General features: G+C 36.7%; 1 protein-coding gene across 4 annotated transcripts in view; it reads left to right on the top strand.

Annotated features, from left to right (window-relative positions):
• The window catches only part of ZRANB3 (zinc finger RANBP2-type containing 3), a 278,621-nt gene that overhangs the window by 112,621 nt on the left and 150,297 nt on the right, over nucleotides 1-15,703 (top strand). For all 4 annotated transcript variants that reach the window (XM_057551841.1, XM_057551839.1, XM_057551840.1 and 1 more), the window contains one exon: nucleotides 5,631-5,649. In XM_057551841.1, the coding sequence (XP_057407824.1) occupies nucleotides 5,631-5,649 (19 nt within the window). The remainder of the gene's footprint in view (nucleotides 1-5,630; nucleotides 5,650-15,703) is intronic.

The raw sequence follows: 15,703 nt of genomic DNA, 5'->3' as shown, positions 1-15,703 counted from the left end.
TTAAGCAGATCCTGTTTTCTTGTACTGAGTCCTGAATTCTGTACTTATGATTCAAAACAGAATTAGAGCATTGAATTCTCAGTGTAATCAAAATATTCTCTTGGAGAGTTTTTCTGTTTTCTTTTTACAGACATGATTTATTCAAAAGGATATGGGTGTTAATTATAGAAAAGGTGGTGTTTTAATATAAAGAAATTGGAGAAAAGCACCAGGTTAAACATAAATTATTCAATTCTATGAGTCTTAGATTAGAAATTTAGCTGGTATGTAAAGTGATTGTCAGGAAAGTATAATGCTGTTCAGTTTTCTCTTTTCTATCTGTATAAGAATTTGGGTTAAAAATAGCAAACACTGAGCATGTGCATCATAGATACAGCTGCTGCAAACACCAGAGGTGTGGATGCCTTGATACTGTAAGTGGATGATTAATGTAAGGGGCCTTAAGGTTTTGGAAACAGCTCAGTGAAATGAAAAGTTGCTTTTTGATGTCTGCAGCCAAGCTGGATAAATTATGATTTAAGCAATTAACAATGAGTTTGGAACAAAGAATAATTTATTTTTTGTAAAAATGGAAAACTGAACTGCTTGTAAAATTCAGATAAAATTTCATAGCTGTTGGCATACCAAACCAGGTTTGGCAAATACAATGAATATTCTTTAATGAAAGTAGTTTTCTGTTTAGCTGTACGTTAAAGTCCCTATAATTCGAATTGTATTTGCCATTTCCCAATGGGAGAAAAAGCTGTTTTTATTTCCTTGGATATAAAGTAATTATGGGCAGTTCTTCATTTACAAAGTAGACTTTAGTTTCATTCAAATGTGGTGTAAAATTTTTATGAAGTGAGAAATTGGATTAGCTATATTTTCCCTTATTATATTATGGTCTCCATCAGTCATCTTTCTTGTTTTCCTTCTCGCTGTTGACTCCATGCCCACTGTTCAGGTTTCCAACATGTTATATAGCTACTGCCCTATTTTTAATTTTTCTTTTCTTTTTGCTACCAAAATTCCTTTCTGATTACTCTGTATCTGTTGCCTCCCTTTTTTACTATCCACAGTCCTCTTAACAAGTGAGGATTGCAAGTGAGCTTACAAGTGAGCTCCTGGTAACTTAGTATGGTGGCCTTTTAGCCCTCATCCTTTGCAACATCTTCGTGGCGTTAAGACACTGTTAACCCATTTACCTTGTTGTGGATGTGTTTCCCCTGGACCTCTTAGTCCCTAATCCTTGTTCTCCACCTCCTTGAATACTTTTAGTTCCTTCCCTTTGCTTTTGAAGTAAGAATGTTTCCCAAGGATCTAGCCATGAAAAAAATTCCCTCCTTTTTACAGTTTACACAGGAGAACCTCATTCGTTTCTGCTTCTGTTGTCATCTTCATGCATAGCTACTTTCTCATTTTTATTTATTGTCTTGACTTGATTCCCAAGTTCCTGATCCACAGATGTTGCACTCATAGAGTCAATAAGATATTTATGGGGTTATGTATACTATTCTATCTTTAAAAAATCTTCTCTGTACCCTAGTTTTCCTGCTGGCTACTACCATATTTCTTTGCTCCCTTTACAGGATAATTTCATAAGACAATAATCTCTACTCACTCTCTCCCCTTCCTCTCTTCCCATTCTCTCTTGAACCCATTCAGGTAGGGCTTTTGTTCCCTACTGTTCTATCAAAGTTGCTCTTGTCAGAGCTATGAATCAAATGATCAGTTCTTAGACCTCATTTCACTAGACTTCTCAGCAGCATTTGTTATAGTTGTTCATTCTCTCCTTCTCAAAACAATTTCTTAACTTGGCTTCTAGGTCACTACATTCTTCTTGTGTCTTTTTACATTTCTGGACACTTCTCAGTTTCCCTTGCTGGATCCTTCTCCCTTTCCTGACCTCTCATTGTTGGAGTGCTCCAGGGCTCAGTCAGTAGCTCTCTTCTCTTCTTCCTAGGTGGTCTCATTTAGTTTCTTGGCTTTAAATATCATCTGTTTGGTATTCTGCTTTAGAATAATTTTAGTATCCCCTCTCCTTTGTTACCTCCCTTCAATTTTGCACATTCAGATCTTCAGAATGTGTCCCTTCTTCTTCTAGAGTCCTTATTTAGAATACACATCATCCATTAAATTCATACATATTGCTCACCAGATTTCCTTTTCATCTTCTCCTATCTTGAATCTGTGTTAAGGTGTTTTTATTGTTTGGCTATTTTTCTTAAGTATGTTTCCTCAGATGGTTTGCTTCAGTGATATAATCTTGGAGATTATCTTGGTTAGCCTCAAATATTTTTTTGTCATCCCTTTTAATTAATGGGTATCTCAGCTGGATATAAGATCCATGAGTTCTTCTGCTTTCCTTTCAAGTAGTCTAGGTTAGCTTCCATTGTTTTTTAGTCTCTGGTGTTGATGATAAAATTCCAATACACTTGTTTTTTCCCTTAATGATAATTGTTCTTTCTGCCTGAATTCTTACAAGGTTTTTTTCTTTATTCATAAGATTAATGAATTTTATAAGGATGTGAGTAGATATTTGTCTTTTCTCTTCAATTCACCCTGAAACATGGTTACCCTTTTCAATTATCCACCAGAGGTGTTTCTTTAGCCCAGATAAATTTTCTTTTATTATTTACTTAATTGTTGTCTCTCCTTCATATGGTGTATCTCTTCTCCTTTTGAACACCTATTTTTCACATTAGTTTTCTGGATCTATCCTTCAAATGTTTTTTTGTTTTTTGTTTTTTTTTTTTCTTTTCCTTCACTACTTCCATTTATTTAACTTTCTGCTCTGTGCTTTGAGATAATCTTTGCACTTCATCTTTGAGTCTGCTCAGGTGTCAGTAATGATCACATTTTTTTTCAAAATTCATCTACTCATTTTAGTCTGGAAATCATGGAAGAGAGTGTGTGTGTATGAGTGTGTGTGTGTGTGTTGCATTAGAATTTACTTAAGTGCTGAAACAATTTTTGTGTAGGTTTTTATCTTTTCTAGCACTTCTCTTTCACTAGATATGTGTTCTGATTATTCACTTGTATTCTGCTTTTTCAAATGTTGGGGCCTCTCACATGATCTGTTATTTTTCTATGATAGCTCATTGGAAATCAGGTCTGGTTGCTGAACTGCCCTTAATAGCAGGAATGCCAGAGGTTGGGATAGATATAGTGCCTAAAGTTGAAGGACAGCCCCACTAGAGATTACAACTGGGGTCTTCAGATACTTGAAAGCCAAGCCAATCCAGCAATCCACAGCCCTTAGTTGTTGCCGGGGCTCTGATGCTGCTTTTCAGTCAGTTAGCCACCCACAGGGCAATTTAGTTGCATACCAGTTCTTCACTAGAGTCATAAACCTTATCTAGCAGCCTGAAGGTCACAGCCTCTGCTTCTCTTTAGAAAGTTAAGGAACTTGGAGTTGGGCATAGAGGAAAACAAGCCACAGTCAAGTTGTCGTATTACAGAATACCCTGGATCCTTTCTCATTCCAGTGCCGTTACATTCTAATGACTCTCAGATTTATTATATCTCCAGTTCCCTACCATTCCCCCAACTCACATATCCAGTGGCCCACTCAACAGTTCAACTCGGATATCTAATGGATATCACAGAGGTTACACGTCCAAACCGAATTTTGGATTATCGTCTCCAAACCTACTCCTCTCCCAGCCTTTCCTGTCTCAGTGAGTGCGTTACCCTCATTTTTCAGTTAATTGCTTAAGACAGTATCTTAAGATTCATTCTTCCCTCTCTCTCATTTTATATCCACATCCCAATCGATCAGCAAATCCTGTTGGCTGTACTTTCAAAATGTACCTAAACTGACCACTTCTCACCTCCTTCATCTCTACCATGCATCCATCTATCCTTTTTCCTTTCCTGGTCTACTTCAGGTGCCTCCTGACTGCTTTCTGTGCTCTGCTCTTGCCCTCTACAGTTTATTCTTTAGAAGGCAGAGTAAAATTTTTAAAAGGTAAAATGTTGCTTACCTCCAAAGGATTCTAAGAAAATCTAGACTTCGTGCCATTGCTTATAAGGCTGACCGTGGTCAGGACCCCAGGTGCTTCCAACCTTATTTTCTACCATTTTCCATGACTCAGTCCACTTTAATCACGTTAGCGTCCTTCCTCTTGCTTAACTACATCATAACCATCTTATCTCAGGACTCTGGCACTTGCTCATCACTTTGTTGAGAGTACCCTTCCTCCAGATTTTCTCATGATGCCCTTCCTCGTTAAATTTGTGATTTGTTCAGATCTGTTGGAATTGCCTTATCATAAAGTTTATTCCTGACCACCCTATAAAATAGCTCCTCCCTTATTTCCCTATTCCACTTACCCTGTTTTAGTTTTTTCAACAGCATGTATCACCAGTTGAATCATTTATTTGTTCATTGTCAGAAATTCTTCCAGTCACCCTCTATGAGGGAAAGAGTTTTAAATTCACTGCTATATCCCTAGCACATAGGACAGAGCCAGATACATAGTAGGCACTCAATATGTAACATATACTTCAAGTGACATCTTTGCCTAATTTGAGTTGGATTTTACAATGAAAAAGTAGGTATATGTATGAATCTTCCTGGAAATAAGTCATATTTTTCAAAGTATTGCTTTTTAGTTTTCTACTTTTTTAGGCTTGTTTGCAAAAAATGTAATAAACTTTTTACTCTTGCATATGTTTTAAATTTCAGTTAAAGTATTTGTATTTTATTTTTCCATAAAAGTACTTAATATGTAACCTGACATCTTTTTTCATTTTAAGAACGGAATTCCATTTTACTTGTAACTTATTCTTTAATGATATATTTATTACCAAATTATTAATTTGTGTCTTATGTTAAAAGAAACCATGTAGTATTGTATAATGTCAAGGCCATTGGGAATAAAGGAAGGAAAAAATACAAATAGGGACTTTTTTCCTCTCTGATTTTTATAATATTCCAGTATTTTTTTTTACATTGCCTGGAAATCCCCTCAGTTAAGAGATTGGTTTTTCTCCTTACAAAGTACTCACTGTCTCTAAGGGACCCCTCATGATCTTGACCATATCTGCTATTCTTTCTTTTTGCTCTTTGGTTTTGTCTTCTACTTAGGACCTCAGTTTATGCCCCCATCCTCAATTTTCAGTGGATAGAATTTACTTCTATAGGTTAACAAGAAAGAACAGAGAAGAGAGAACTCAGTAAAATAATAGTAAAAACCAAAATTCAGCTTGAAAATAGGCTTAGCTTAGTATAATATAGTGTATATACTTTTACGTATAACATGCTAATGCACTTTAATACAGCATTCTTCTAATCTCTAGGGAAGACCAATTTTAAGGTTTATTGGTACAGAGGGAAGTCATTGGTACAGTCACTTGCCATTTTGCTCACATTTTGAAGGGTCATTGTAGCTGTCACCATGGGTGGGATGTAGGAAACAGCACACCTGAAACTCTTAACACTCCCACATTCATATGCTGTTGGCAGCTGGAGAGTCTTATAAATCAGCAATGGCCCATATTCTCATGCACACTTATAAACAGCTCTCTCTGGCTTAGTACTTTAACATTTGTAAACTATTTTGTGGCAAGCTACTCGATCAGAACTTTTTAAATGGCTGACTTTGGTAATTAAGAGATTAATTTGGTTTTATTTTTATTTTTTCCAGGTGTATGGTGGCTGATGAAGTAAGTGTTTTCATGGTTTTTATGTCTTTTATAAAATTCCCCAACCAGTTTTTATTGTCTGTTATTTACCCTGTGCTCTCTGTCTTTCATATGACTATATATCTGTATATGGAGAGGAGGGGGGGAGAGCGAGGCAGGGCGGGGCATGGGGGCAGCAGAGAGAATAAGAATGAGAAAGAGAGAGTGTGCGTGTGCGCGTGCCCGTGCGCAAGGCATGCATTTGAAACATGTTAGTGTTAACATTAGTGATCCAAAATTCTATATTTTTGGCCTCAGAAGCATGAATGCAGCCCCAAATGAAACTGAACTCTTTTCTACTTGTCATAATGCTGCTTGCTTAGAAGCTGAACTTTTAAGATTTTGCTCTAAAGGTTATTGTTAATTGTTTTGTATGAGTGTGAAGCGTAATGTTAAAATGGTATTTTATTATTACTAAACAATTTGATACCTTTAAGGGGCATGTACTCGTATACATTCATAGTCAGGTTTTTTCACTGAAATGGAAGTTCTTGCTACATAAACTACAATACTCTTTACATACATTCTCAGAATGATGTAGATCAATAAAGTTCTAATTTTTAATATCGTTTTGGAAAATGTGTTGCTGTTTTCATGATGTCTTTAAGGATAACAGCAAAACGTATACATTTAAAAATATAATAGAGGGCTTCCCTGGTGGCGCAGTGGTTGAGAATCCGCCTGCCAATGCAGGGGACATGGGTTCGAGCCCTGGTCTGGGAGGATCCCACATGCCACGGAGCAACTAGGCCCGTGAGCCACAATTACTGAGCCTGCGCATCTGGAGCCTGTGCTCCGCAACAAGAGAGGCCACGATAGTGAGAGGCCCGTGCACCGCGATGAAGAGTGGCCCCCGCTTGCCACAACTAGAGAAAGCCCTCGCACAGAAACGAAGACCCAACACAGCCATAAATAAATAAATAAATAAATAAATAAATAAATAAATATTTAAATATATATATATATAATAGAGATGAGGAAAATGGATACTGAATTTTTTTTTTTTTTTAAAGGATTTTCTTATTTATTTATTTATTTATTTATTTATTTTTGGCTGTGTTGGGTCTTCGGTTCGTGCGAGGGCTTTCTCCAGTTGCGGCAAGCGGGGGCCACTCTTCATCGCGGTGCGGGGACCACTCTTCATCGCGGTGCGCGGGCCTTTCTCTATCGCGGCCCCTCCCGTCACGGGGCACAGGCTCCAGACGCGCAGGCTCAGCAATTGTGGCTCACGGGCCCAGCTGCTCCGCGGCATGTGGGATCTTCCCAGACCAGGGCTCGAACCCGTGTCCCCTGCATTAGCAGGCAGATTCTCAACCACTGCGCCACCAGGGAAGCCCTGAATTTTTTAAAAATATAAGTGAAACCATAAAAGATTCTCCCAATAAACTGTCTTTTAGTTTTAGTTACATGTAGACTCACCAATGGCTTATCTCCACTATCTCTTCTTCAGGAAAAAAAATGAATAAGAGTATAATATGCACATGAATGCCAAGCAGAAAGTTCATATAAGGTTTCTTGGTTCATGCTGATTTATAATTACTGAAGTTTTTAGTTTGAACTCTTCATTCTATAGGCATTTGTTTAGACTAGATGTTATAGTTAGAAACAGTCATTGCCTGTGAAAAAATTCAACAGTGTAATTAAAGAGACAGGACATAGACATTTGGAAAACAGTAGAAATTTCTCTTTTGGAACAGGATGCATTCTAAAAGAATCTTCATAAATTTATAGATTTGAGAGTCCAAAATGACTAAAAGAAGCTTATGTTTTTAATCCCTGAATATGTTTTCACCAAATAGGAATATAAATTCATCCTTCAACCTCCAAACTAGGCATAACCATTTTATATAATATGTATAAAATGTGTGTGTGATATATGTATGGATGTGTGTATCAATAATTTTTTTTAAACAGACCAATTTTATGTCCACGGTAAATATACCATAATGTGTAACATTATCTTGATAATCTCCCCAAGCAATTCATGGGGAACATCTCAGTGGCTATGACATTGCATTGCTACCTTGTTCTTCAATTTGATGTTGTAGAGATTTGAATAGGCCTTAAATGTGCAGAATCATTCATGGATTGAACTTGAGCAGCACCTTAACTCTTCTTAACTTTTATATTCTCCAACAAACTCCTGTCTTCTCCTCAGTTGACATTAGACTAAGGATTATGCATGATGAGTTCATGATGAACCTTTTAGCCAACAAGTTTTTCTTTATACCAATCACTTTTCATCTCCTATTATTTATAGTTACACTTGTTAAATGTTGAGTGATTTGTGCTTGTCTTTCAAAACCATTCTTATTTTTTTATTTAATAAATTTAAAAGAACCATTTAATATTTTCTCAATACTTAAAAGAAGATTCCACTTTTGTGTCCCTCATATCTCCTTTTTTTCACCAGCATTTTAAAGACTCTCATTCTTTTACAACTATTTGACTTTCCAAGGTTTATTATTTCGAATCCTATCAATAAGGTTAATTAAGGAAAAATCCTCAATTTTACACATAAGTACAAAAAACAGGCCACAGAAATAATGTAGTGATGTACAATTCTAAGATCACAGCTCAAAACCACTAATATCCTCTGTTTTTGGTTGAGTTGAAATGCCATTTCTGTGGAATCTTACTGAGTTAGTGTGGATGAAAGTGAGTAAATTAAAAGTCTTGAAGTAGAAGGAAACTTGTATATATGTAAATTACATGAACTCTGGTTTGACCTTCATTTTATTTTCTAATACTGTTCTCCTTCTCTTGCTCTTATCACAAAATGGTAGTGAAGTCAGAGGAGGAAATGCAGTTTATAATTTGGAGGTCAACCAAGTTTTGATTTTTAAATTAAAAAATATATTTTGAGGGCTTCCCTGGTGGTACAGTGGTTAAGAATCCACCTGCCAATGCAGGGGACACAGGTTCAAGCCCTGGTCCGGGAAGATCCCACATGCCACGGAGCAACACAGCCCGTGCGCCACAACTACTGAGCCTGTGCTCTAGAGCCCATGAGCCACAACTACTGAACCCATGTGCCACAACTACTGAAGCCCACGTGCCTAGAGCCTGTGCTCCGCAACAAGAGAAGCCACCCAGTGAGAAGCCCACGCGCCACAATGAAGAGTAGCCCCTGCTTGCTGCAACTAGAGAAAGCCCATGCACAGCAATGAAGACCCAACTCAGCCAAAAATAAAAAATAAATAAATAAATTTATTTTTAAAAATATATATTTTTTGATATGATGAATATTTGACTCATCAAATAGCTAAAAGCTTTAGGAGAGCAATATTACATCTCTGTTATTGAACCTACTTTTTTTTTTTTTAAGATGCTTGAATACCCACTTAGAGTATTGTGTAATTTAGTTGTCTGCTGTGATCTTTCCTCCGTAGCTTTAGAAGCAATGACTTCCTTCACTGGAATAACTCCCCTCTCTTCTAGTATTTTTCCACTATTTTCTTTTTCTTTTTTTTCTTTTTTTTCTTTTTTTTTAAACAATTTAAATTTATTTATTTATTTATTTTTGGCTGTGTTGGGTCTTCGTTTCTGTGCTAGGGCTATCTCTAGTTGCGGCAAGCGGGGGCCACTCTTCATCACGGTGCGCTGGCCTCTCACCGTCGCGGCCTCTCTTTGTTGCAGAGCACAGGCTCCAGACGCGCAGGCTCAGCAATTTGTGGCTCACGGGCCTAGTTACTCCCCGGCATGTGGGATCTTCCCAGACCAGGGCTCGAACCCATGTCCCCTGCAGTAGCAGGCAGACTCTCAACCACTGCGCCACCAGGGAAGCCCCACTATTTTCTTTTTCTAATGTATTCAATCTTTGTGGAATTATGTAATCTATCTACTGTATATAAGATAGTCATTAACCTAAAATTGGAATGATGACTTAAGTTCTGTTTAATTGTCTAATTGTGTGATCATTATTTCAATTATAAAACTATATTTCAGATAACCAACAAAGCTGCAACTTTTAATAAAATTAACTTTGCAAACTTAGCTTAAACTGTTTTAAATCCTTTTCCCCCTTCTTGGTTTAATGTAGTCAACTGTTGTTTCAAGAACCGTGTAGTAAATATACAGAAACTCTTGTGAATTTGTATTCCTTTAATAATGGAATTCAGGCCACAGTCTGTAGTCAGGCTGTTGCACTATTATCTTTACTGTTTTTTAATACTTTTTTAACCACTGTGTCCTTGTTCTATTGAAAATTATTGAAAATTTTTATTCATAAAAAGATTTTAAATGTGAAAAATAATTTCATATTAACACACACCAGGTAATTTAATTCGATATACATGAGGAAAATATTAAACCTATACACTTACTACCTTATTTGTCAAGTATCTAAAGGCTATTATTCTTTGTAGAAATCTAGCGTTTAGAAAATTTTTGTCATGTTCATTTTTACTTAAGAAGATGGGATTAACATCCTAGATTTATATGAATAGCCTAATGATTGTGTCCCTATAGACAAAATGCTGTCAGTACATGGATTCTGTCTTGGCTATTGAATCTATTATCAAAGTCAGAAGATTCTTATGTGACATTTTTTGTTAGTACTCTACTTAAGTCCCGTGCCCCTGCCCCCCCTCCAGCTGTTCCCTAAGTTTCCTTCCTGTTACTTGAGAAAACATTTGGAGTCAGGGGGATGGTATACCAAATAAAGTATTGCTTTCCTTCCTTTTTCAAAAGAAAAGGAAACCATTTGTCAAGGCTAAGCTACTTGGCTTGGCTTACTTTGTGGCTATTTTGGGATTAATAGATATATATTTGGAACAGAGACCATAGAGTTATCATTATGGCTGCTTTTCTTTTGGTCAAGGTGCTTCTCTGGAAGAGAAGTTTGGAGGGGAGAGGCTGTGGAACCTGTTGAGTGCTCGCAGAACTTTTTCTGTAGGCTGAAGTTTGAAAAGCCTTGTCATTTTCTCCGCAGGCAGAAATCTGTAGGTGTCTGGAAACACTGAAGAGCCCCCTCGGGAAGATTATTTCTATCAGAAGACTTTAAAATTGATGTAGTCTCTGCCAACATTAACTTTATAGGTTTGAGGACAAAGAAATTAAACTAGACATGAAGAATTTTAGTTTTCCTTTTATATAAGCCTACCCTGGTTTGACAAAGTGAGCTGAGGTGATAATTTTTATTCCATTTGCTTCTACAAATCCTTGTTTCCCTTTACCAGACCCAAGTTGAATTGAATACTTTCCCCTCTGAGCTTTCACTCTTTTTGATTCATAACCGCTCTTTGTTGGTGGTCCATTTCTGTTGAATGAATGGACTGATTAAAGAGTTAATACTTAATTAACACGTATGTGCCGGGTTCTGTTCTAGTGATTTACATGTATTAATTTATTTCATCCCAGGACAACCCAACAGAGTATTATGATTATTATTACCATCATCATTTTCCAGATGAGAAAGCTGAGGCACGGATATGTTAAGTAAATACAGCTAGAACATGCTAGGAGCTGATATCTAACCTGAAATAATCCAACACCCAAGTCCATTATTGCTATTCTATACAAAGTCTCCAGGTACTAGACTTTCTGTGTTTTGAAACAGGATTCTTAAGTACAGAAGAATCTGCAAGACATAGTGCTCAAATGAATGAAGCTGAATGATATAGGTGATGGCATTTGTGCTGCTGAGATGGCCTCTCTTCCTCTAAATCAGTATCATTTGCCTGCTTCCTTCCTTTCCTCATTTTTAAGGCCAGCTTTACTATTTTTTGAATGTCCGTTTTTAATTTTAGAACAGGTTTTGTTTTATAGAATTATTGTGAACGTAGTACAGAGAGTTCTCATATGCCTCAAAGCCAGTCCCCCGTTACTGGTTACTTAGATTAGTAATGTCTCAATTAATGAACCAATATTCATATACTAGTATTGTTAACTAAAAACCATACTTCATTTAGATTTCCTCAGATTTTCACTGATGTCCTTTTTCTTTTCCAGGATTCCATCCAGAATACACATTACATTTAGTAGTCCTGTCTTAAATAGACATGACAGATAGCCAATCTCTTGGTTGTGACAGTTTCTCAGACTTTCCTTGTTTTTGAAGACCTTTACAGTTTTGAGAATTAATGGTTCAGTATTTTGTAAAATGTCCCTTAATTGGGATATGTTGTCTGATGTTTTTCTCATGATCAGACTGGGGTACTGTGTTTTGGGCAAGAAGACCACAGATGTAAAGTGCCATTGTCATCCTGTCATACCAAGGGTACATAATATCAATATGACTTATCACTGTTAATGTTAACCTTGATCACCTGGTTTGATGTAATGTTTGTCAGGTTTTTCCCCTGTAAAGTTACTGGATTGTTTTTTTTTTATTGGTCCCTTCCCATACTGTATTTTTTGAAGGAAAGTAACTATATGCAGCCCATACTTAAGAAATGGGGATTTATGCTCTACTTCCTTAAAGGCAGAATAAATAAATACATAAATTATTCAGAATTCATTTGTTCACTCACTTACTTTATCATGTATTCATATCAGTAGGACTCATGGATATTCACTTTATTTTGTTGCTAAAATGGTTCCGCCTTTGGCCATTGGGAGCTCTTTGAATTCACTCCTTTGTCCCTTTGACATGCCCCCTTCATTGTAGGCTGTTCTGTTTGGGGTTTTGTGTTTTGTTTTCTTTGGTTTTTCTACATTTTCTTACTTTCTGGCACTACAAGATGCTCCAGGCTCATCCTGTATATTTCCTACCCAAGTACTTGAATCACGCATTTCTCCAGGATACCCTGGTTCTTTCTATTGGAGAAAGATATTAGAACCAGATCTAGGTGCTAGGTGTACTCCTTTTTACTGGGGTGTCATTTCTTCTAGATCCTCTCAGCTGACCAAGCAAGGAGATAAATGCATGTGTACTTACATATGTGTGTGTATATACATATTTATGAATATTTATCTATGTAGCCATCTGTATCTGTATTTAAGCTAAACATGAGTTCCTGTTGATGTCTCCAGCTCTAATCCATCACCACATGGATCATTCTAACTTCTCCCCTCGCTTAACTGTATCTTGCCACTCCATCAGTGAGTATCCTGATAGTTCCCACCATCTGCCATCCATTTAATTAATTATGCACTTCTAGTATACATGCGTGGTGGTTTCAGTATTATTAACCTGTACCCCGACAGGAAGGAAAATTATCAACTAGAGTGCAGTGCTTAGGTACAGTTCCTTTTACCTTTATTTTTACAGATTCCATTCATTTTCAGAATTACTTTAAGTCAGACCTTATTCCTTTACTCTGTTCAGTGAGGTTGTTTCATATACCCATAATACATTTAAATTATTGTATCACACTTCACATTCCATCATGGGATCCTCTGACCTCCTAAATTATTTTTTAATTATTTGTATACATCAAAATGTACTTTTTGTAATGTAAATTTCTGTGGATTTTCACAAATGCTTAATGTCTTGTAATCACCATTACAGTATCATGTAGAATAGTTTTACTGCCCAAACAATCCCGTGCTTCACTTATTTAATTCCCTTCAGACCAAAACCCCCAATAACCAAAGATGTGTTTAATGACTCTGTCATTTTGCCTTTTCCAGAATGTCATATGATTGGCAGCATACAGTTTGTAGCTTTTTCAGACTGGCTTTTTTCACCTAGCCTATGCATTTAAGTTTCAGCCATGTCTTTTTGTGGCTTGATAGCTCTTCTTTTTAATCACTGAATAAAATCCCATTATATGGATGTACCACAGTTTGTTTTTCCATTCACCAAGATGAAGGGACATATTTGTTGCTTCCAGTTTTGACAATTATGTAGGTTTTTGTGTGGGTATACTCAGTTGAGTAATTATCTAGGAGTGCAGTTGCTGGATTGTATGGTATGTTAGTTTCCTAGGGCTGCCATAAAAAGTACCACAAACTTGGTGTCTTAAAACAACAGAAATTTATCCTCTCTCAGTTCTAGAGGCTAGAAGTCTGAAATCAAGGTGTCAGGAGGTTTGGTTCCTTCTGAGGGCTCTGAGGGAGAATCTGTTTAATGCCTTTCTCCTGGTTTCAGGTGATGGCCGGCAGTCTTTGGCATTCCTGGGTTTGTAGATGCATCACTTCAATCTCTGCCTCTATCTTCATGGGGCATTCTCCTTTTGTCTGTGTCTCTTCTCCTTTTGTAAAAACATCAGTCACATTGGATTAAGGGCTCACCCTATTGTAGTATGACATCATCTTAACCAATTACATCTGCAACAACCCTATATCCAAATAAGGTCACATCCTGAAATACTGAGGGAATAGGGCTTCAACATATCTTTTGGTAGGGGGTGGGGGGAGACACAATTCAACCCATAATACATGGTGAGACTATGTTCACTTTTGTCAGAAACTGTCAAACTGTCTTCAGAAGTGTATCATTTTGCATTCCCACCAGTAATCAATGAGAATTCCCCTTGCCCTGCATCCTCACCAGCAGTTGGTATTGTCAGTTAAAAAAATTTTTTTAAATATTTTAGCCTTTGTACTGGGCATAGTTATATTTCATTATTCTTTTAATTTGCAGTTCTCTAATAACATATGATATCGAGCATCCTTTCATTTGTTTATTTTCCATCTCTAAGCCTTCTTTGGCAAGGTCTTTGTTCAGTTCTTTTGCCCATTTTTTAATTGGATTATTTCTTTTTGTTGTTGAGGTTTAAGAGTTCTTTGTATATTTTAGGTACAAGTCCTTTATCAAATATGTGATTTACAGATATTTTCTCCAGTGCTGTGACTTGTCTTTTTATTCTTCTAAAAGTTTCTTTCACAGAGCAGAAGTTTTTACCTTTAATGAAGTCCAGCCTATCAATTTGTTCTTTCATTGATTATCCTTTTGGTCTTATATCTCATTGCCACACCCAAGGCCACCTAGATTTTCTCTTATGTTGTCTTCTAGAAGTTTTATAATGTCACATTACACTTCGGTCTATGATCCATTTTGGGTATAAAGTTAGTTTCTAGATTCTTTTTCTTACATGTGGATGTGCAGTTGTTCCAGCAACATTTGTTGAAAAGAGTATCCTTTCACCACTGAATTAGCTTTCTTCTTTGTCAAAGATCAGTTGACTTTATTTGTATGGGTCTATTTCTAGGCTCTCTCTTATGTCCCAATGATCTGTATCTATTCTTTCACCAGTACCACACTGTCTTGATTACTGTAGCCTTATAATGATACTTGAAATTGGGTGGTGTGATTCATCCAAATTTGTTCATCTTCTTTAGTACTGTGTTGGCTATTCTAGGTCCTTAGTCTTTCCATATAAATTTTAGAATTAGTTTCTCAGTCTCTACAAACAGCTTTCTGGGATTTTGACTGGGATTGCATTGCATTTATAGATAAAGATGGGAAGAATCAATAGATCTATAGACCAAGTTAGGAAGAAAGTTTAACAATGTGAGTCTTTAGTCCATGAACACAGACTATCTCTCCGTTTATTTAGAAATTCTTTGATTTTTTTTCTCATCAGTAATTTTCTTTCCTTTTATTTTGTACTGAGGTATGATTGACATACAACATTATATGTAGTTTCAGGTATACAACATAATGATTTGGTATTTGTATATGTTGCAAAATGATCACCACAATAAGTCTAGTTAACATCTGTTACCGTACAGTTACTAAATTATTTTTCTTGTGATGAGAACTTTTAAGATCTACTCTTTTAGCAACTTTCAAATATACAGTGTGGTATTATTAATTACAGCCACCAAGCTGTACATTACATCCCCATGACTCATTTATTTTATGACTTGAAGTTTGTACCTTTAGACCCTCTTCACCTATTTCATCCGCCCTCAATCCTCTGCCTCTGACAACCACCAATCTTTTTTTTTATTTTCTTGGCTGCGTCAGGTCTTAGTTGCAGCAAGCAAGATCTTTCATTGCAGTGCGTGGGCTTCTCTTTAGTTGTGGCGCACAGGCTCCAGGGCACGTGGGCTCTGTAGTTTGCGGCACGTGGGCTGTCTCGTGGAGGTGCACAAGCTCAATAGTTGTGGCACGCAGGCTTAGTTGCCCCACGGCATGTGGGAT

Source organism: Balaenoptera acutorostrata, chromosome 8 (assembly GCF_949987535.1).
Source record: "Balaenoptera acutorostrata chromosome 8, mBalAcu1.1, whole genome shotgun sequence".
In the NCBI taxonomy this organism is placed as follows: Eukaryota; Metazoa; Chordata; class Mammalia; order Artiodactyla; family Balaenopteridae; genus Balaenoptera; species Balaenoptera acutorostrata.
This window is presented reverse-complemented; position numbering and strand designations above follow the sequence as displayed.